Genomic DNA, 22,857 nt, shown 5'->3' with positions numbered 1-22,857 from the left:
GCTAGGTAAATACTCTAGGTAAATAAACTGCTATAAACTAAATATGAAGTATTACAGTACAAGGTCAGCAGACAAACTATTGTGCATCACAAAAACAGCAACACACCAGGATTAGTCTCACTGACCATGAGTGGAAGTATCTTGACTGTATCCAGAACCTACATTTTCCTGCACACAAGTAATTCCATAACATGCATATTACACACTGAACTTGAGGTCCAGCCAAGGCTGGAGGTCTGCTGGGCCCTGGACACTCACACAGAGGCACCCTTCCAGAAAGCTCTTGGCCAACACAATCAAGACAAGAAAAAGTTTTGGGAAAAGGAAAACACCATTACCATATTTTACTGTCATGGACTTCAGACTCAGAAAAATGACTGCCCAACCAGGGAGAGCTTAGTGAGAATGGAAGCCCAATATTCACCACTTCAGAGCATCAGCTTTGGTTTCAGCTTTTTGCCTCTTGATTTGAGGCTTTCAGGCAGTTCCATTCCTCAGTGGAGAAGCAGATGCTCCCTCCCAGCAAAAGCACTGCCTGGGCACCTGCAGGACAAGCTCCTGCCCAACCCCTCCACCAAGGAGTAGCACCAGGAAAGCTCAGGAGCTGCATGAGCAACAAACTCTGTCAGGACCACACCACTTGAACAAGTCTTCCTCTTGCTGCCTTGTTTTTAATGTACTCTGCTTCTTTCACGTGTCCTCCTTTGGCTGAATGCCTGCAGGGCTCACATTTCCAGGACTTGTCCATGACCTGGTGGCAGGTCTTAGATTTTAATGGCTCTGTCCTAAGTGAGTTTCTGTCCTTTGGGCTGAGGCTGTTGATGATGATGATTAAATTCAGCGTGGTTCCCCCCTTACATCTGTTAAGCTATTTGTTTCCTCCCCACAGCACAAGGAGCACGGACAGCATCTTGTTTGTCCTGCCACCTGTTTTCCAAGCCAGGACATTTATTTCTCATCCTTTCTCACGGAAGAATGACAAAAGTGTAGCTCAGGCACGCAGCATGCCAAGCTGCTGAGCAAACCCAAAGGAATGGTTCAAGGAAGAGCCCTTTCAAGCAAAGGTTCCTTCCCTTCCCTCAGACACAGTCACTACCTCTCTCAGTGAATCATTTTATCCTGGAGAGGTGTCAAGGAGAACAATTTCAAACTACTGTTGAGAACCAGCTACTGGGCTGCCCCAAGCAGCTTTGAATTTGGCCACCAGAGAAACAACCTTGGCAACGAAACAGGAAGAGGAGGAGGAGGAAAACAAACCCTGTCTCCTCTTGCACAAAAGCATTACAGTGCAGATTTAACCTATCTGTTTTTAAAGTCCATTTTTCAGGTCTGTAACTAATTCCCAGAGGGCAATTAGAGAGTGATGAGCACAGCTGGAGCTTAGGTGATCCTACAAAATGATGAATTGGCAGCAGGTCTGGATGCAGCAGCTCGCTGCTGGCAGAACAGTGCAGGAAATTAATTGTGCCTTTGATAGTGTAGGTAGATCCAATTGTCCCTCCCTCTGCAAGGTCAGGCATGGAGCTAAAGCTCATGTTGTGTATGAGAAACAGGGTGAGCCTTTCCTTCTGCAGGGTGGCAGCCTGGCAGCCCAAGGCTCTCCTTTCCCTGTTGGTTTTAATCTTCTTTTCTATATAAGCACACAATCTCCCATAGACAGCATTCTGCCTCACATGAAACAATTCCCAGGCCCCTTTGGATGGCCACCCACCATCAGTGCAGAGGGGTAAAGCGACCTTCCATCCCCACATGCCTCTTATTTCACGCTGCCTTATTGGAAACAGCTTCCCAATTCCAGCAGGACAGACAAGACAAACTGTAAGAGCCATGGGCTGCTCTGGAATTTTTTTCCCCTTGTTTTTTTTCTTTTTTTTTGGACTAGCAGAGACCATCAAGAGCAGTTGCACTTAACAGAAAAATGCACTGGAGCCTCTTGCCTAGGCTGGACTCGATGCCTGATAGTCTCAGAGTACAGCAGGCAATCCTGATGTGAATAATACGTGCATGTTCAGAGGTAGTGCTCTGCACGAGGCTCTGTGCTCTGAATGCCTTTACTCCCTGCACAATCCCAGCTAGATTGGATGCCAGAATTCATTTACAGCTTCAGCTATAAAACTGAACCCAGCAAACCCTCCCTAGAAGCAGATAAGTCCCCAGTGTAATAATAAAGCAGTGCAAGGCAGATGAAGAACCTAAAGCACAGAAACCACAGCATCTGAGAGGCTCCCATCCAACGGGAGTGGCTCTGCCAAAGCCTTCCCCTAATCCCCTGCACTGATGATGCATCAGACACAATGCCTTGCTGAAGGAGGCACAGACAGACATGCAACCACAGTCTGTCTGTCTGATGGGCTGAGCATCCCTCAAAGGTTCTGGTGTCGCTGAGTCATTACAGCCAGGGAGGGTTTTGCTCTACCAAGGTGGTGACCAGCTCTTGCCCAGGCTGAGCTCAGCCCTGAAACCTCCAGGAGCCTCCACATCACAACCTTCTTCCCACCAAACTCCTCTCACTTTTTAGCTGCAGCACCTGGAAGGACACAGCACCCACCACACTTGGCTGCTGGTAACGGAGGAGCCGCTTCCCCAGCGAGGGGGAGAACTGTTTGTTTTTCCTGTCTCTCAGTCCTAATCTCTTCCTCATTGAGGTCAGGTCACAGACTTCCCAAACACATCCCAGCATAGCAGCCACGGCTTTGCTGCCATGGGGTTTGATTTCAAAGGATAAGGTGCAGAGAGAGCTGAGCCCCCCACCCTGCCTGCCAGTGCCTCCCGGAAAGCTGCCGGCAACCCGCCGTCCCCAGAGAGCGCCGCTCACACATCGGTCAAAACAAAGCAAAAATGACAAATTAGGTTAGAGGATTGATGCAATTTCTGATGGCCATTTTTCTTCTCTCCAGACTTGGCTCAGATCCCGCTGTTTTAAATTTAGTGACTTTAGCTGCCTTCTCCCCTGTGGTCCTGTAACTCAACACTCGCGCTTTATACAATCCATTAGAGCTGAGAAGTGGCAGCTCACAAAGACACAGGCATTAACATGTGGAGAAGCACAAGGACTGTTAAAAGGATTTTCAGCATTGTGGGGCACACAAAAGGCCAGGTATTTATATTGGCCCAGCCAGCATACTCCATAAAAATTCAGAGTTTCAAAAATACAAATATTTGTACGTATTAAAATGCATTTTAAGGAGATTGGTGCTCCCTTAGCACTGGGCTGGTTCTCCTTAACACCAAGTTGTACAGACCCAGCAAAATCAGTCTTTAGGAACCCATTTTCCCCTTCTACATCTGATCCATGGCACAGTGAGCTCAGGACGGTGTCTTAATTTTAATGTGCTGCAGATCAGAGCTGCAGTTGTCTTAAAAGTTTTTGGAGAAGAGCAGTGGCTTCTGTGCTCAGGGATGAGGACACTCAGATGAGAACTTCACTCGTATCTGAGAGCTGTTTCATCTGGAGTTTACTTGGTATGTGCCTGGCAATGAAGTTAAAAGGGAGGCAACTAAGCTGAGGTATTAAGAGTGTGCTGTGAACAGCTGAATAAATGGGGGGTTTTATTTATCACATAAAATTCAAGTGTAACCACACAGAAGGTTTTCATGCAATGAATTCTCACTGAGACAGCGTTTCAAACAGTGATTATGGGCAACATCATCACATGATTTATCAGTAACTGCTCCTTAATTCAAACTCATGAGCACTCTGAGACACAGAGGGGGATGAAACTCTCAGGCCAGCCTCCCTGCTGTGAAAGCTCCCAGTTCCTAGGATAGCTCCTGCATCCCACCCTGCTGAGGCAGGAGCTGCAGCTCCAGTCTCCAACCCACACAGTCCCTGCCAGGCCACTTATTTCAGGCTGATTACCTTATCAGAGATGAATGAAACGTTAAGGTATTTTAGAGCGACACATGACACGCACACCACTGCTCACAAGTCCACCAGCACGGTCACATGCAACACCAAAAGCAGCAGCTACAACTGGCACAGCCCTCCTGAGGGCTTTTCTTGGGGCATTGCCACGTGGGGCTCAGCTGGCCACAGGCAAGCAGGGAAGAGCTCAAAGTATCTTCCCAAAGAAGTGAATTTTTGTTTCAGACACAGAGGTGAAAGTTGGGATGTCCACCCTGAATCCAGCAGCAAGGGGTATTTCTGTTTCATCTGCCACTTCTTTCATGCTGCTCAACTTTAAGTGACTTGCCAGGAAGATGCTTTAATATCCCCCAACATTTGAATGTGAATTTTCCCTCCTGACTGAGCTATTTTTGCACAGAAAAGCAGCTTTTAGGCTGTGAAGGTAGAACATACTCCTCACACATGCCCTCCTTATAGTGCTTACTGTTAATGTTATTTTGAGGCAAATTTCTCAGTACCTGGAAGCCCCATAGAAGAAAAGTAAGTTTTCCCACAGCAAGAATCGTGTCTGAAGTCAGATATTCAAAGTCTTTTAAAGATGCCCAACCCAAAACCTTCTGCACTTGCCAAACAACACCCAGTGATCATCACACTGTTTTATGGGATGACCTGGATAAACTGTGTATGTTGGTAACTTACTTTGCAAATTTTATGCAGAACTGAGTGAAATACTTCCTTGTGGAGGCCAGGTTGTCACGGATGATGGGGACATTCTGTTTAATGTGGAGGATCACTGAGGTGACATAAGGACTCTGGTCACCGACGTGCTCCACGTTCTGCCACTGCATCTGCACAAAGGGGAAAAAACAACCAAAAATGACTGCTTAATTCATTAAGATTCAAGCAATAGGTAAGGGAAACTGTACAAACTTCCTGCCAGGGGATCTCTGAGGAATCATTTAAAGACTGGCTCTGCAATTCACCACCAAGGTCAAGTTCTTCATCATTAAAGTGGTTGGGCAAAACCCTTCCACAGAGGACACAAAGAAAACCCAGAGCAGCCCCCTTTTGCACCAGAGCAGAGACTGTGACCAGTAACCCACACAAATGGGGATCATTAGGATTAAAAAAAGCCTTTGGAGCACACCAGGCTGCTTTAATATTTAACTGTTTCCAGTTTGCTGGGATGAAGTACCCATATAAATCCTGATTACAGGCATTTGAGAAAATATCTGCAAGCTTGCAAAGTCTGGATTCCTGTAGGGCAGCCAAGACTTTAATACTGGTGAGACTGATGACAGATAGATGGAAGAGGTAGAAAGTCTTAAAGTCCAAAGCACTCTACACCAGTGTAGCTCACTGAAAACACTGCTGGTGTACAAGCCAGGATGCCCAAGTCCAGCTCTTCCAAATGCATGTAAAAAGTACAAAATAAGAAGAGTTACTCAACCTCCCATTTTGTTTTCATTTATTCTCAGCAGAACTGCAAGAGAACCCCCTGTGAGCCAGATGTGTGGCTCCCTTGACTCTCTCTGAGCCTTGTTTTCAGTACACAGGGCACTCCCAGTGTAAGTCAAGTGGAAAAACCAAAAAAGAGGTGATTGGGTCTGGCCTGGCTTTATGTATCTACCAGAGTCTCACAGAGGAACACAAGCATCCAGAAAAGCACTCTCAGCTCTGCTGCTGCTCAGAACTCTGCAGTGTTCTCCCAATAACTCTTTGGAGATCTGTTCCTCATGCTGGAGATGAGACAGGAGGAAAACTCATAGGAAATCAGGAGAGGAAACTGGGCACATATGGAAGATGAGCTTTTTCCTTTGAGGGGCTGTTTGTCCTCAAACTTGTTTTCTCAATTTCTGGATTTTGCATACAAAGTTTTTTATTTCTGGTTTTAATTTAATTTAATATGGCTACTTTGCCCCCTGCAACTCAGCTGACTCAATTCCATCCAAACAACACGCAGCCTAAGTGACTTAGTGGGAAAGAGAAGCCAAATTCTTTGCAAAACCACAGTGTCTGAGTCTACACATGTCCCACTAAAGCTGTCTTTATTTAAACCAAACAAACCAACCCCCAGCCTGCTGCTCTCACATCAGCTGGGTGGCTGGAAGGGATCCCTCTCTCATCACCTGCTCCACAGGTTTTCACAGAGTCACAGAATACCCTGAGTTGGAAGGGACACACAAGGAGCATCCAGTCCAACTCCCAGCCCTGCACAGCAATCCCACCCTGTGCATCCCTGAGAGAGCATTGTCCAAACTTTCCTGGAGCTCTGGCAGCCTTGGGGCTGTGACCACTCCCTGGGGAGCCTGGGCAGTGCCCAGCACCCTCTGGGGAAGAACCTTTTCCTGACATCCAACCTAACCCTCCCCTGACACAGCTCCAGCTGTTCCCTCAAGTCCTGCTACTGGTCACCTGCTTTTCTACTCCTCATGGTGCTGGTCTTATCCAAACAAAATACTCTGTGCCTTTCTCCCTGCTGGATTCACACATTCCCTTCCTGACAGAGCAATCCTCACCCAACAAACACACCATCCCCATGGAGTGGGAGCAGCCAGAAAGTGGGAAGGGACTGCTGAGCTGAATTATTACACCAATAATGAAACAGTAGCTCTTTCATTTTGTTGGTCATCATTCCAAAAGCAATACTTTACAACCAAACCTTTAAAGCCTGAACAGTAAAAATAGCCCTTTTGTGTGTGTGTGTGTGGATGTGGGTGTGTTTCACCCGAAAAAAACACCCAGTAGCTGCAGAGAAAGGAATAGCACACATACTGAGAAGTCATCAAAAGAAATATGAGACCAACTCTGCTGGTAAAGCTTTGTTCCTGTCTTTTTAAATTTATTCCTCCTTTTCCCCTTGTCCTATGCTTTTCTTGGGATATCCACATAGTTTACATACACAAGCTGGAAATGAGTCCAAGGAACAGGAGCAGTGAGATTTCACTGGAAGGGAGAAGCCCCAAGGCACCTGCAGGCTGGGAGGACACGGGGTGTCTGCAAGGGTTGGGAGACCCGGTGCTACTTCTGGTTCTCACAACAAAACAGTGTTTAGGTTAAAACAGGCAGGAGGAAAGAGAAACCCTGAGCAAAACTGGGCTGGTTTGGCACTTCACAAGAGCTGTGCTGCCTCTTGGGAATGGCAGGGGCTCAAGAGTGCTCCTGTGTCCCCAAAGAGCCACCAAGTCCCTCCTGTGTGTCCAGCCCTGGGTCTCCAGCAAAGGAGCTGCCTCATGACTGAGCAGAGGATGAATGAATCTCCAATTCTCCTTGTTCCCAGCAGCATCCCACTATCAGCTTCTCCTTGCAGGCTCCAGACTGGGCACCTGCTGCCTTGACCTCGTGCTGCTCCTGCAGGAAGGGGCAGGAGGGGAGCGGGAAGCGGCAGGAGCAGATAGTGCTGCTGCCCCCGTGTTTGGGGACACGAGCTGGGCTCTGCACTGTCACACTCTGCACAGTGTTCCAGGGCTGAAATGCTCTCCTGGGGGCTTTTAATTAGCAGCTGGCAGCTCTGATTGCTCCACTCTCGGGGTTTTCCCTGTGTGGAGTGGAGAAATGATTAAAGCCCCGCGTTGAGGCGCTCGCTGTTGTCCACTCTGCTGTGAGGACACTGGGAATTGCAGCTGTGCCAAAAGGTTTTAGGAAAATGTAAAAAGCCAGCAAGAGATCGACATGAGGCACTAAAATGTCCCCCAGCCCCACTTACAGGCACAGTTTTATACATAAATTGATGCTTAATTCAGCAAGTAAATCAAGCCTTACCCAGTGCAATCCATAAACTTAATTGGGGCAAAAATAGCCCATGCAGATTAGCAGTTCCCTCATCCCAGCGATTAAAAAGGAAGCACACCAGGCAATAGAAGTGCCTGCTACAGATCAGTACAAACACATTAACAGCTCTTTGTTATCCAGAATATCACAACAGGGAGTTTAGGGTGAATTCCCCTCCCACCCACATCCCAGCTCCCCATCCTACAGCCACGTTTAATCATTCTACACCTGCTATAAAGTCTGAGTAAGGATTATCACCTACAAATTTTGTAATATGGGGCCTTCTCAGCATTTACCATTTCTGTCAGAACACACAAAGTAAAGAATCGTGGAAACCAAGCAGCATTCCCAGCTGAAAGCAATATTCCTTATGCTGTTTTCTGTGTTAAATCTCTCAACATGGCCTGCAGCCAAAGTGGATTGAGAGGTTTAAGCATTTCATAATTTACCTCTATAGTTCCTGAACATTTTTGCAAAGAAAAAAAAAAATACCCAAAGACAGACTCTAACAAAGGACTGGGAATGTTCAATCCTGGAGGACACCAAAGTGAAGTAAATGAAAAGAAGCTAAACAAAAGAAAAGCCCTAATGGAGTATAGGTCTTGAGAGAGCAAAATTGGAATGGATCAGCCACATAATCTTTATTTCTTTAATATAGGCTGAACTTTTACATTTCCAAATACTAACTCTGTGTTTAAATAATTACATGCATTTCTTATTCAAGTATCAGAGTAATAACCCAGCCCTGAAGGAAAGGGAAGAGGAGGAAGGGTGAAGGAAAAAACCCTCTTGCACCAAATCCAGGTCTAATAAAAATCATATAAAAGCAACTCTGTCTGATGCAAATAGTGGAGTGTGTGCACAAGTGACAAGTATTTATTTAGCTAATTTCATAACACTTAAACTTGTTTATATATCATCAGTCCCATCACATGTGCTGCATTTTACCAGTGTTCCAAAGACAAAAATAAATGGCCTACCAGCTGCTGCTTTCTCAAGGTTGTGGTTTACTTGGGTATAAACAGCCAGAGCTAAGTGATTCAAATATTCCTGTAATCTGTAGGTTCAGGAGATCTGAGGGACTGCCACAGCACACAGGCAACACCTGAAGTGCCGAGCCCTTCCTAGTGGTGTTATTTTACTGGGCAAAAAAATCCTCTTTCCATTTGGAACCTGTACAAGCTCTATTACCAGCTGCATTCCACTTCAAATATTAGCTGGGGGTGGCGGGGCTGGTTACAGCTGGAATACATCATAAAGCAGAAAGCTATTAAAATTCATGGCAGCGAGACAGTGTGTTGATCCTACAAAAATGGAGCTCTATGTTTAATATTTCTAATTAAAAAAAAAATAGTTCAATCCACTTTTGTTGTCTTCACCTCTGTCTAAAGCAGTCTGGGTTTTCACAATACTTTGGCAAGAAAACACAGCTCTGTATTTCAAACATATAAAAGCCAGCAGTGTAACTGCAACAAAATCCTTAAGCTCCAGCCATAGGGGCCTCTCCAGGAATGGCTCCATATGTCCTTGAGAGGATCACAGAAGCAATAAGGCTCAATCTCAATTCCACATCACCTCCATTTGAGTACCTCCATTTAAGAGCCCCAAACAAGCAGGCTGGTAAAACTCCCTGCCAAAGAAGACAAAGGGGAGAGCAAACGTGAAGGTGTATTTGAAATTTCACACTAACCAAAGTTTTCCCAATTTTAAATGCTCTCACTGGCATTGGGAGTGGAAAGAGAAAGCCTTGAGTACTTACTGAATGTATTTCATTGTCTGTAGGTTTTAATGTGCTGCAAAAAGCCTGAAAGCTCTAATCTGAATAATAAGAGGGCTTGGAGTGAGGGATGTATTTATAAATAGAGCAATTGCTGCTCTAAAAAGTAAGAAAGAAAAAATCAGAGTAAAAGAATATATCAGTAGTGAAATCAAGCAATCAAAGCACACAAGAACTCCACATGGATCTTAAGGTGACCTCTTCCTGCAAATCCACCCCTACCTTGCTCATAGCAGTCAGGGCAGGGTCACAGGCTGCATCCAGGTCCTGCACTAACAGCTGGATGCTGTTGGAGATCACACTGCAAAAAAGGGGGAAAAAAAAAAAAAGAATCAAGCATGAGTTTTAGAATCACACTGAGTAACAGAGTGCCAGAACTGGAGCATTTGACTGTGAGAGGAGGAAAATCCTCTACTGGCTGACAGTAACACTAGGATGTGAATGCACATGGCTACAACTTGGACTGGGGAGAGGCTGGGAAATTCTGCAGGGAGCTGCACAATGGGCTTCAGTGCAGAGAGGATGTTTTTGCAGTTGACCTTTCTCTGGTTTAACACAAATCAGGGGCTGGGGATCAAAGGTGGCAGATAAAGAGGAGAAATCCCCAAGTATCAAGCCCAGACTGGGATTCAGCTTCAAATTCAATCCAGTCTGTGTAACACCAACATTTTATCATCTCTCCATTTATTCAGAGTCAATATTCTACTGCTCACAGGAACTTGCAGAGGGGATTTTAAAAATGACATCTGCTTGAGTTCTGTCTCTCCCATGTGTGAAGATGAAGGCAGATGTCTTATTTACACCATGTCTAGGACTGCCGCCATCCATTGTTTGAGTCCCTGAGACATACACCAGACTAAAGGACACATAAACCAAAAAAACTAAAGGGGGAGGGAGGGAAACGTGTTTGACTACTTTTTAACAGCACAATATTGCTTAGAGCCATATTTAAGGCCACCATATTATGATGTGCATAAAGGTGCAACTGATCCTAAAACAACAGCCGAGAAACCCAGCCTGCAGCAGCTCGGGCCCCCCTCAGGGGCACAGAACCAGCACTCCCACTGCAGACAGCTTCTGCTAGAAGCAATAACTGATTCTGTTTCCCTAAGCACAGTTTTTAAAAACAGTGTCAACTTTAAATCTGCCACAGACGTGTGTTTACAACCCCAGGATTATATTTGTAAGAAGTGGATTTTACTTTTGCTCTTTCTCATGACGGTAGCACAGATGAGAATCACAGGACTGTGAGAAATCTGAGCAATGCTTCCTCAAACCATCTTTCCTCCCCCTCATTGTCTTTGTGAAGTTCTGGATGCTACTCTGGGGTTCACTGTTCAAAATTTTTTTAAGTGTCCACCTCCTTACCAAGATACGGTGTCACCCACACTTAATTCTGACCTGAGTTTTGTTCTTCACCATGACCCAGAAAGGTGTCCTGTTCCCTTTCCTACAGTTCCAGCACATAAAGTCTGGAACAGGATGCAAAGTAAAAGACTTCCTTCAAAGCAATTAATTTGTTTGTAAAGGCAAACTCATCCAAAATTAGTTGGAAAAATTAGCATGGGAGATGAAGTGACTCCAGGCTTCAAGTTACACGATCTAAAACTCGCGTTGGGATAAAAAAAGCCCGTGACTGTTTCTGCTGGTGCCTCTGCTGCTGCTGGGCACTACAGAATCCACTCCCTGGGGGATTCCACCAGGCCAAGGGAGCCAGACTGAAATAACCACCCCGTGGACACAGCTGATTCCTGCAGGGCACCTGCTGCCACTGACTGGGAGGGGAGAGCTGTGGTTCACAGCACCAAAGAGAAACACAAAGCTCTGAGTGGATGGAAAATGACCCATCACTTGTGTGCCCCCACTCAGGAGTCTGTCAGAAGCTGGGTCACCAAGTGCAGGCTCTCACCTGAAAGCACCAAGTTTGCAAACAGGGAGAGGAACCCGTTTGTCTGCACTTCAAGATAAACACCTGCTGTGGAGGGATGGCAGTGCAGCAGGAAGTGTGTTGGGAACACAAAAGATCACAACATGCCAAGAGGGTCTGGAGCCTGGTTCTGCAGGAAAGTACTTCAAATCCTCACCCCAGGCAGCACACAGCAATGGGTGACTCCTCACACAGTCCCTGACATGCATAGAAGGGATGGATTGGGAAGCTGAGGCCATAAAGGAGCAGTACAGTCCTAGTACAGCAAATCCTCACTACAGTGAGCCCAACACTTCAGGGGTTCTCTGAATGCTGCCTCACAGGGCAGGAGGTGGGAATGAAGGATTTCTGGATTTACATTACAATAATTTTTCTTTTGTTGAATTTTAAGAAGAGCTCAGCATTTCTCCCACTTTCCCTAAAGAAACTGCTTTGTGACCCCAGGGATAAAACCCTCCTTTTCTACACATTTGGGGTGGTTCTGCACTTGCCTTTCTCTGAAAGAACACTTCCCAGGGCGCATAAACAGCGTTTTATCTCTTATTTTATGGCTGTGCCTAACAAGACATCAAATCCCAGAAGAAACAACTTGTTTGATGCTGAACGAGCGAGTGCCAGCGAGGTTTATAGCTCTGACTTACACTGACAGAAGGCTGGACAAAGCCCTCTCAACTGGAACAGAATGAAAGTCAATTAAAAGCCTTTGTTACAAGATGTATCAGCCCTGTCAGCTGGACTTTAAAGCTGTCCAAAACAGCAAACGTGAATTATACATTAAACAACTTCCAAAACACTTCACATTGGCTGTCTGGGACCAACCACCTCGTGAGGCAGCCACTGTGGAGACCAAGCAGCCACTCGAGGCTGCTGGTTCCTGCTGGCAAAAGTCACCCTCCACTTGTCCATGTTAAGAAAATCCCATCATGTGGCACATTTTATTTCTCCTTCCCTGCCACCTTGCTTGCTTTGGCTGAGTGGACACAGCAACCCCTGGATTTCAGGCAGGGATTCACTCTTAAAAAGGTCTGAGAACAGCCTGAAGGGAAGGGAGTCTCTGCAGCTTGGAATGGAGCCTGAGACCATGTGAAAGAGCTGGATGGAGATTCAGTGGGATCCCATCCACTGCAGCAGGAGAGGCATCACAGGAAGGAAGTCTTCTGAAAAAAACATCTTACTGCTATCTGGGCTGAATCTTAGTTTTAGAGAGAGGGGGAGCTGGTGATAGGGATTATTTTCCCAGTCTTGCCAAGATTCTCTTTTGTCTGATATGAGGCAAAACAACTTTTGCCTCAATTTTCTTCTCAAAAAAAATATTCAATCTGTCTGTCAGGGGTGGAGAGGAAGGGATGTCAGAGCAGAATATTTTTAGCACCGTTACATGAAAAGTTATTTTAATGAATGATAATCTTCTCTCAATTATAATCCCCAAATATAAGATTGGATCAGTCTTTTATGTCATCTGCAATGGGGTTTGATCATACTGACAAGGCTGCTGATTAACAGGGGGAAGTTAAAGCAGGAAGGAATGTACTGAAATAGCTTCCTTTCTTGAAATGTAACAGCCACCTCGCAGAGCTGCCAAGATGCAAATGATGTTTCAAATGGAAACTCACTATTTCCTTTCCCTTTTCCAGTGCTCTTGTTCCTTTGGCTTGGACCACAGGGAGCAGCTAAAGCCTGGACTAGTGCTGCTCTTGGAGCAGCCAGAGGATACCATTCCCTCACCAGGGAAATGCCTGTGCCCAGGCTGTGGATCCGGGTGGATCCTGGGATCGTTATTACTCCAGCACCATCTGGCTGACAAAAGGGGATGTTTGGTAATTGTGGGAGGAGAACATACATGCTGAAAGTGTCCATCTCTCCTGTCAGGTTGATTCTCTCCATTAGGCTCGCATCCACTTTTTCTTTGAGTTTCTCTTCCAACTGTTGGGAAACAAAACAAGCAACAGGGAGATCAGGTTTCTAACTCGAAATAATCGCTCTTGAAAACTTATGCCCTGCAAAGGTCAGCTTCTTAAAACTTAATCTGTGACCAAACTACATCCAAAACTCATCCAGTGACACTGGAAATCTTTCCTTCTTGGCATCCCAGACCCGTTGATCTGCCAGGATGGGCCATGGTGGCTCCACGTCCTCAAAGAATTAAAGCTCCAAGGTCAAATATGTAACTCTAGCATGACATGCTACCGTACTAGCTTAGCACTGTGGCATCTGTCCTGCTAATAAAGATGTTTCTCAACACTCTGCCTGTGCCCAAACTGCAGAGGAGGAGGAGGATTGCCAGACCTAGTGGTGGAGAGGCCTGGATGCAGCCAAACATCACAGCTCATTCCTGACCTATGGCATTTTGGAAGCACCTGAATGTAACGAGCAGCGCGGCTGCAAATCACATCAGCATAAATTCCTCCTCTCTCCACTGCACATTGCCCCAATATTTCATGCAAGTATTTTCCCAAAAGTATTTTGAATTATTGTTGTGCTTGTATTTGTGAAGGGGAGATCATGAACTGAGAGTCTCTTTTTAAAAGAAATGTGGTCCCCAATCCAAAACAAATTACGTAACAAGTAGAAAAGGATTGAACCCAAAACTGATGCTGCAAAGATTACAAGCAAATCACTATTCTCAGGTGGAAACAGCAAAATCAATACTTTTCTTTCTTTGAAATACATGTTGAATCATGTAGAGCTCAATAATCAATAGATATTTTTGTACTTTTGGCTCTCCCAGTCTCCACAGCAGCACAAAAGAGGGGCTGGGTGCCCCCTCAGAGGAAAACTGACCTGCTGGGTGGTGGCCAGGCAGTACTCTGCAGTACTTAGGATGCTGCAAATGAGACAGAGCTCTTCTAAAGTAAACTTTGCCACTTCAGAGCCTTCTTTTTCTTTCAGCAAACTTGTGATGGTGAGCCCACCACTGCTGCTGGTTGTCCTGGAAAAAAAAAACCAAACCAACAGATAAAACCTGTGTGGTTTTTGGGTGTACAGACACACAGAATGCAAAATTACTGCTGGATTTCAACGCCATAAAAAGGCTTTAGGACCACAAAGCCTAACACCCTGTGCAACACAGAACATCAAACCCACAACTGCTCTTTTGGTGAAGGAATTTCTTTTACAAATAGCTTTGTACCAGGTCTTCAAGCAAAGGACAACTGACTCATTGACAAGAAAATAGATTAGGATGCAAGTGGAACACAGCCTTCCCCAGGTAGCTTCACCTTCACTGCCAGTTATTCAAAATCTAATTAAAGATTACAGAAGAATCTCAGAACTATCAGGAAACTTGTCATATTTATCTTTGCAGCACTAAACAGCTGCCCACATGCATTTGAGACTTTGGCAACCTGTTTTAAAAGCTGATGTTATCAACAAAGTAAATTATGGAAGATGTGCCCTCCCCTCCACTGTCTCCCAGTGATCAACGTTCATGTATCAACAAAGAAAGACTCAGAGCAGTTTAGAGGCAGGAAATTCCCTACCTCTCAACTCTTTATAATCCAAATCCATAAAAAAAAAATAGGACAGTGATATTTATCTTGGACAGCAAAAATGGAGCACTCAAAAAAACGTGGATAAAGAATGCAACCGAGGTCTGATGGAGAACACACATTAAATTTATCTTTCCACTTGTCTGGATGGAACCCTCCCCCCCTCCATCTGTGAAAGATTTTACTGTTTTCAGAAAGTCATTTCTTCTGCTCCCAGGTTTACAAAGGAAACAAAGTGAAGATGGTAAATAGCAAATAAAATTATCTGCGGTGGAGTTTTGGCAACATCTCAGGAGCACCTTTAGCCTCTACCCTGACACATGTTGGTACAAACTCATTATGATTTCCTGTACTTTCACTGGATTTACATCTACATATCTTACTTATACAGAGATCAAATGTTCCAGAGCAGAGGGAGGTACAGGTAAGCACTTTAGCACCACAGAAATAAATCACCTTCGTTATAAGTTACCATATGAAGATGTTGGGCTAAGGCAGCTGAGAATCACAGTATGAACTGGTTACCCAAGCAGCAATTCTGAAAGCCAGGCCTCTCTGAAGAGACTTGGGCTGGCATTTCAAAAGGAACTTCAAGAAACTGCAAATCTGGCTGCTAATCAAAGCCAAATATGAAGCTATTCTCCAGGGGCCCTTGAAAGAAAAACAATGTGTGCCTGCCCATTTGCTCTCCTGCTTTTTCCTCAGTGCAAGAAACTGAACTTTGGAGAAAACCACAAAGTAAATGGAGTGATACTGCTGCTACCTGGGGTGTTTGACAGGGAAACAAGTGTTCACCAGGATGTATTTATCAATTATCTTTACAAATCATCTGCTCCCCAGTGGAATGTCTGCAGCACTGGGGAAGCCAAACTCACTTGGGCAGGTTTCCAGAGAGAATTTTCCAGGCGTATTCCCGCAGGTACTTCTGGAAGATGGTGGTCAGGGCTATCATGGGCTCACCAGTGCTGAGCTGGGAGCACTGCACCATGCACTTCTTGTAGTACACAAAGAGGTCAGCACAGCTGGGCAGGACGGCTCCTCCTTCATCCACGTTGGGCTTGGGGGGACCCTGAGCCTTGAAGTCAGCCACAAACCTGTCAATCAGCTCGCCCAGGTTTCTGAGGTGGGGAACAAAAAGATATTTGAGTCTGTTGAGGGAGGAGTTGGAGTGCAAAGAGGGAATAATGCTTACAATGAGATGCCCTGTCTTGTGACACCAGCAAGTTCAGGTTTTAGCAGCTGGGTATCCCCAGCCCTTTCTTATCTCCACGCTCCCAGCACAAAGCTCACACAATTCCACAGCCCGAACCTTTTGTGCTCAGGAGTTTTAGTGGCAGCTTCAAATCTGTTCTCCAGCCACACATAAAAGCTCCCAGGTCTGCCAGGACTCGGTTCAGCACATTTGATGCAAGTGCATAAAGCCTGTGCTCAAGTTTCCTTCCTGGCACCAGGAAAAGGAACAGTCAGGCTTCCCATCCCAGCGGCCTCCAGAGGAGACCTCGGGGAATATGGATTTTAAAGGGATGTGCTCAAAATGGTGTGCCATTTGCCATTTCTTGGTCCCATTTGGATACCACCTGGTTTTGCACAACTTCACACATCCTTTAAAGAAGTTTTATTTAGCATGAGCACAAAGTGCACTTCCTACTTAGACACTTTTTAAAAGCCCAAAAAGCCCTCTTATTGTCTCCAGTGATTCATTACAGCCTGGTCCTTACTCAAATATTTCGGTCTTTAGGCAACAATAAACTTCACTCCATCCTTTCACCAGGACAAAAAGGCTTTTGAGCATGGCAGAGGGCCAGAGCCATCAACACAGAACCAGAGAATCTTCTGATGTTGGGGAGTTCCTCTGGTCCTACTCCTCCAGAGACAGCACATCCGTGTCGGAGACCAAGCCCAGCTCTCCCGACACCAGAGCTCAGTATCATGGAATAATCCTTGCCAGATGAACTGAATTCCAGCAAAAAACCTCCTCCCCCAGACACACACACACAGCCTTCCTCAAAGAAGTTAGGCTTTTGGGAAACAGATAGGCCTTTCAGATGAGAGAGGTACTCTGCCAACCAAAAGGAGCTCCTGTATTTTATAATCCTATTTTGAATACGATCTTCCTGCAGCTCTCCTCTTCACATGGCACAACCTTCACCCCTTTGAGGGTGTAATGGCTGTGCTGTGATCCAGGGTTCCTAAGGAGAAAGCCAAATCCCATGAGAATGGCTGAGGCTCTGCAGCACATTCTCACTTACCTCTGCCAGTGAAAGGGGAAAAACCCGCCAACAATGACAACTTTCCCCCAGTTTCTATCCCTTTTTGCTTTCCCTCTTGTGAGAGAGAAAACCTCTCCGATTCCAGTTTACCAGAGAACCCACAGGTCTCTTCCCTGATAAACTTAAGAGGCTGCTGCCTCAGAATGGATGAGCTCCTACCATGGGTGATCTGCTGGGCCAAACTTATCTACAGAAATGTGCTTGGAATATCAGGACACTAAATCACGGAGCAACACTCGTTGGCTTTAGCCAGGCTGTTGCAAAGACAAGTAGCCCCTTTTTCCATGCCTATTGCTTGAGCACTGCACACAGCTCTGATTCCACACACACAGTTCCTCGGCTGTGTTACAAGCACTGTAAAAACATCAGGCTGCTCCACTGATGTGATAAATCTCCACACTGGCAGGAGCAATTGAAGGCTGAAGCAAAGCATTGATTGTGTTGGGCCACAGAGAAGCAGAATTTACCTCCCTCTGTAGCTGTAGCAGAGCCAAACAGATGGCTGCTGCAGGAGGGCTCACACGTGCTGCAGGCTGCAGATTCCTGCAGCTTCTCAAGGAAAGCGGACGTGGCTCACTCCTTGTCAAATCCAACAGCTGCATCTCCACCTCTGCATCTGTGCTTGGCTCCAGCTGGGCAACAAAGTGGAGCCTTCTTAGCAGTCACCAGTCACTTGATTTTTTTTTGCCTCCTCTCAGTCTCAAGACACGGTCAGGAATGTCAATGGCTTTTGTTTCTTTATGCTTAGCCCACATGTTCTCCTCTTCTCCAAGGCGAAGTGAAATGGATCTGCATTTTCCTGGTCCCCCAAGGTCTTGTCAACTGGGATGCAGGAGAAAATGCAGCTGTTCTGAAGAGCTGGGAGAGCAGCGCTGGGGCTTCAGGCTTGTTCTGATCCCAACCTGGATAAAACTGCCCATCAAACCAGGCTGTGGGACTGCTCCTATTTCAGCAAGCAAAACATCGGGATATTGTGCACTAAGAGAACTAATACATCATTAATGCAGACCTCAGTTGATGGCAAACTTTCACATCAGTCTCAGTTGGCCCAAATATGACATAAAATCCACGAATCTTTGTGTGGCACAGTGGGAGCACAAAGAGTCTGGCAAAAAAAGCTGCTGGAGATGAAACATAAAAAAGGCAGGAGAGCTACAGAAAATGAGTATTTTCTCCACAGACTCTGCGGAAAAGCTCCAAGAAAATTCTCTGGTAGTGCAGATGTGGTATTTCCTAACAGTAGCATATTTATTGGGAGAGAGAACTCGCCAAATCTAACCAAGAGAAAGTATGAAATGAAATCACATAAAGGGAATTCTATTCTGGTTCTTTTCATTCCTGCATTCCTCTTCCTTTTTTTTTTCCTTCACTCAACCTATTCAGGGCTGTTCTGCACCTCTGGCAAACACAAGAGGAACCAGGAACTCCCGAGCAGCACGAGAGAAGAACAGGGTGCTCAGGAAACTGGGTCTGCCCAGTGACGTGCTCAGTGCTGGGCACTGAGGAAGGGCCATGGCACTGAGACACCTGGACCACTGCAGAGCAGTTTCCATGCACTGGGGATTTTGGAAGCCCCTCTGCTGATGAGGCTGCAAACACACAGCACTAAGTGCCAGTTTTCCGAGCACTCTCGACTCGGACGTGCCTTTGAGCAGATTTAAGGAGGGCTCTGCACACTCTCAGCCCTGCAGCCCTGACAGAGCTCTTCCTTCTCTCCAACAGAACAGCTCAGCTCACGTCTGTGTGCTCCTGCTGCTCCAGCTGACCACAAAGGAGAGCTAAAGACGCACATCCCAGAGGGGCAGGAATGAAATCTGCTTTGCTGTTCAGAAATCTGATATTTACTCTGCAGCTGAGGGTAGAGAGCAGCATCTTTAAACTCTTTCTTTCAGGTGTCTCCTCTTAAACTGTTACAGATTTTGGCAGCGTGTTTCTTGAAATGGGTATGGAAACAATTTTTTTGGCAGAAAACGTCCAGGCTTTTTTCTGCCATAGATTTAAGGCAATGATGAACAAAACTATCATGCTACTCTCACTATTCAGAGCTCAAACATACACTTAATGATCTAAGAAACATCTCATTTTCAGACATCAGCAACAGATTCCTCAACAGTTCAATCAAAGGAATAAGAGAGAAAACCATGAAGGAAAGCAATTTTTGGCAGCCAGGGGCAGCATGGGGAATACTGTGGCAGTTTTTCTTTGAACTCCCTGCAGCCTGTGGCTATAAAGCTAATATAAAACATCTCATGATTGTAAAGGAAAAGGAGGGAAAAAAAAAAGGCAACTGAAGGGGCTAGGAGCACAGTGGGGTAGAATTACCAAAATGGGGATTAAAATGGCCCCCAGTGAGAAGGGAAGAAATACTCAAACAAGTCTGTGCTCAGTTGGCTGAGGGCAGAGGGAAATATCAGTTTCCCTTTGTTAGGCTGCAGAGCGGAACCTAGACCCAGCAGGACACACCACTGTGCAAGGTTTCAGCTATTTAATGGGGGTTTTTTAAAGCATAAAAAGTTGATGGGACATGGAAAAGCTTTTTCAAGATGGTTATCATGGAGTTTGGACAAAATCAGGACACTGCAAACCTCGAGTTACACACCCTCTCATGTGTAAAGCCTTGGGAGACAGAAGAGCACACAGAGAAGAGATACATGAAGCAGGCATCTCCTTCTCCTTTCCAGCCACTAATCTTTGTTAAAAGACTAAATTGAACCTTTTTCAACTATCTCCTCTCTCAGGTGGCACTGCAGTTGTTACTGAGATGTTATTTAAACCCTGGTGTGAATCAAGGTGCACAAGAAAGTGTGGTGAGAGCTCTGAAAACTCCTTTCATTGGAATTGTTTTGCTGCAAGTCAAAGAGGAAGATGAAGAAGGGTGCCAGGGATTAAAGGCCCTGACAAAGTCCCAATCTGTGAGCAACGATAATGTTATCTTACAGCCAGCTCATCTACAGCAGCTTTCATCTAAGGATCTCAAATAACTTATTTCTACAAAGCAAATCTTGCAACTCCTCTGCCACAAAGCCACATATGTATTTTACAGAAAACCCAACCCTATCATTTGTGGAAGACATGAGATGAAAGAAAGACATATGTCTGCAGTGGGAATTGCAGAGGCAACAGAAGTAATTTCAGGAATACAAAGCCTCTTCCCCAGAAAGGCAGCGGGCACCACTCCTGCAGCCCTTTGCAATTACACACAAAACCAAACTCCACAGCCCTCTGAACACTCATTTTGTCCAAGCAAAGGTCCCACTCAAAGTTTCTCAAACCACAATCACTGCTCCTGATGAAATCAGGCAGCAGAGTTTCAATAAATTAATTTTCTGCAGCTTGAGTACAGAATCCAGTACAACCCAACACATCCAGAAGCAAACGAACCCCAAAACTCAGGCTGGTTACTCACTTGTCCTGGGACTCAATATACACATAAAGGTGAGGCTCAAAGCACTTGGAAACAATGCCATGGAAAGGATTGTCAGGGACCTTTGGCTTCTTTGGCTGCAAGAAAACATTCAGAGTGTTGGTTCAAACCTGCCCTGTAAGACCTTGAAGGAACAGCAATGCAACAGCACAGAAGGATATAAATCTTTAGAGATACTGCAACACAGAAACTTGCTGTCAAATAATCAAAGCATATAAATGTCATTATATCCAAGTCTCCCCTCCTTCTTGGAGAGCTGTTAGCAATCCAAGGAATTATCTTTCCACTTGTAAAATATTCTTAGACTTAAAGAGAAGGCTGCTCTGTGCTAACAGGTTTCAGCTGAAGAATCTTAATGCAGTTTGCAAAATAAAACTCCCTGAATCCTTCAAGCAGTAACAAAGCTCCACTAGTCCCCTCTGAAATCTAATGCAGCAGTTCTTTGGAAGCAAGATTGAAGAATTCTTACATTTTGGAATATCAAGGGTAATAACTCAAAGTTACAGGCTTCATCTGAGTGAATTTTATTTAGATAAACAGCATGTAATTACTGGAGGAGCCAGAATTATACAGGCAACATTACAGGCCTGCTTTCACTGCGAAACTCCTTTCTGGGGATGCAAAGATTTCTATTTTTAAATCACATTAAGAGCATTAAGCACATGTGCCATTTGGGAGCCATCCTGTTTACCCTCATCTTAGTTTAGTGCTGCACTCTAACCATGGCCAAACTCAGCTCACCAAAGCCACTGGGACTACTCACACACTTAAATTTGTGCATGTGTAAGCACCAGGCTGGGCAGGGTCTTTAAGCTCCTTTTTGCCCTACAGCTAGATTGTTATTATTTTTTACTGATAGGTAATTTCTCTTGTTGCTTCTCAGCAAACCAGCAACTTTTCACTGGCTGCAAAGAGAGCTGCAGTGACTCTGGAATGGAATTCTTGCTTCTCTCCCCACAAAAAGCCAAGATCAGCTCCCAGCCAATGAAGATATGAATTTTTCCAGCTGATTTTTTTTTAGTGCAATAAAAGCCAAACAAAAGCAGCGAAATGAGAGAGCCTTAAGGACTTTTTCTGCTAAACAACAGAGGAGGTGGCACTAAGAATGTGGCAGAACTACCAGAGTGTGACAGGGCAAACATTTCTCAGCAATAGTTAACCCCAGCCAATGAATCCCAGCTTATGGCTGCAAACTTAAAGTGAGGAAATGGTTTTATGGAGGCCAGACCACCTCTATGAGCCTGGCATCACCAAGAGAAGAATGTAAGTTTTAACAGCCTTGGGACAGAACCTGGGCATCCTCCATCCAAATCCCTCTGCCAGTGCCCATTTCTGCCTGATGCACACACTCACTGGAGCTGGGAGGAAAGCAATGGCTGGGAACCACAGAAACCTCACATTTGCCAAGTCCCTGGCATGGCAGTGCCAGCACGAGGCTGCAGATTCACCATGTTTACCAGGCTGGAAGAGCCAGCTCCTGAAGCAGGCCTGGCTCTCTGTGCATCTCTGCATCACGCTGCTCCCAGCATGGCTGGTGGAAGGAATACTAAATCTTTTAACAGTAGCAGTGAAGCTGTATTTCTGAGTGTGCAACCCTGTCCAAAAGCTGCAGATGTTTAAGCTATTTCCTCCTTGAGTTTGATGGAAATAATAAAAGGTTACTGTTGTCACAGTAAGGAGGTCTGCAGCTGGCCCAGTTTCCTTTCATTACTATCCAAAGTAAACAGATTAAATCCAACTGCTAGGATTACCAAAAGAGGTGCTTTTTTAGCATGGATTTCCCCCCCAAAATTCTTGTGCTCCCTCTTAGATTCCCAAGAGTCTTGAATTCTCAGGACTGGTGTCTTGGAAGGGCTCTTCCACTGAAACCCCTTCAACACTTTGTGTCCCTTCTGCTGCTCATGCAGTGACAGCAGCAGATGAGACTTGCAGCACTTCCAGACTCTCAGAATGATCCAGCAGCTGCTGGCACTGTGACACTGAAATCTTGGAGCCCACTTGGCACACAGGAGGCTGCAGGGCAGCGGAGCCCAGCACTGTGACACTGACACAGGGCATTCCCAAAAGGAGAGGGCAACCTCATTACCAACACCATTTCCAGGGATATCTCCATGGATGGCTTCACAACAGCCACCCCAGGTACCAAGAGCACAGCAATTCCTCTCTCAGAAGCTCCTGAGCTGCTGCTGGGTTCAATAAACCCAGCCCTAATTGTTGCAATTATCTCTTCACCTGCCTCCTAACACCACTGACTTCTCCAAGGATGTCCTCTCATCCCAACACTGCACATCAAAGCCAACCTTCCAGCCGTGAGATATCGGAAAGCAAAAATGCATCAGAAGTGTCTCCCCAA

At 45.6% G+C, this 22,857-nt stretch overlaps 1 protein-coding gene across 5 annotated transcripts in view; it reads right to left on the bottom strand.

The window, feature by feature from the left end:
* Positions 1 to 22,857, bottom strand: part of VPS53 (VPS53 subunit of GARP complex) — a 60,010-nt gene that overhangs the window by 6,689 nt on the left and 30,464 nt on the right. For 4 of the 5 annotated variants that reach the window (XM_069033205.1, XM_069033206.1, XM_069033207.1 and 1 more), the window contains 6 exons: positions 20,487 to 20,581; positions 15,686 to 15,928; positions 14,104 to 14,251; positions 13,163 to 13,245; positions 9,618 to 9,696; positions 4,547 to 4,695 (listed from right to left, as the gene is read on the bottom strand). In XM_069033205.1, coding sequence (XP_068889306.1) covers positions 4,547 to 4,695; positions 9,618 to 9,696; positions 13,163 to 13,245; positions 14,104 to 14,251; positions 15,686 to 15,928; positions 20,487 to 20,581 — 797 coding nt within the window. Of the gene's footprint in view, positions 1 to 4,546; positions 4,696 to 8,304; positions 9,249 to 9,617; positions 9,697 to 13,162; positions 13,246 to 14,103; positions 14,252 to 15,685; positions 15,929 to 20,486; positions 20,582 to 22,857 lie in introns of those variants that run through there. The other variant, XM_069033208.1, reaches the window with a different exon arrangement.

This window comes from Aphelocoma coerulescens, chromosome 19, assembly GCF_041296385.1.
Source record: "Aphelocoma coerulescens isolate FSJ_1873_10779 chromosome 19, UR_Acoe_1.0, whole genome shotgun sequence".
Taxonomy (NCBI): Eukaryota; Metazoa; Chordata; class Aves; order Passeriformes; family Corvidae; genus Aphelocoma; species Aphelocoma coerulescens.
The sequence above is the reverse complement of the archived record's forward strand: the minus strand, read 5'-3'. Positions and strand labels throughout refer to the sequence as shown.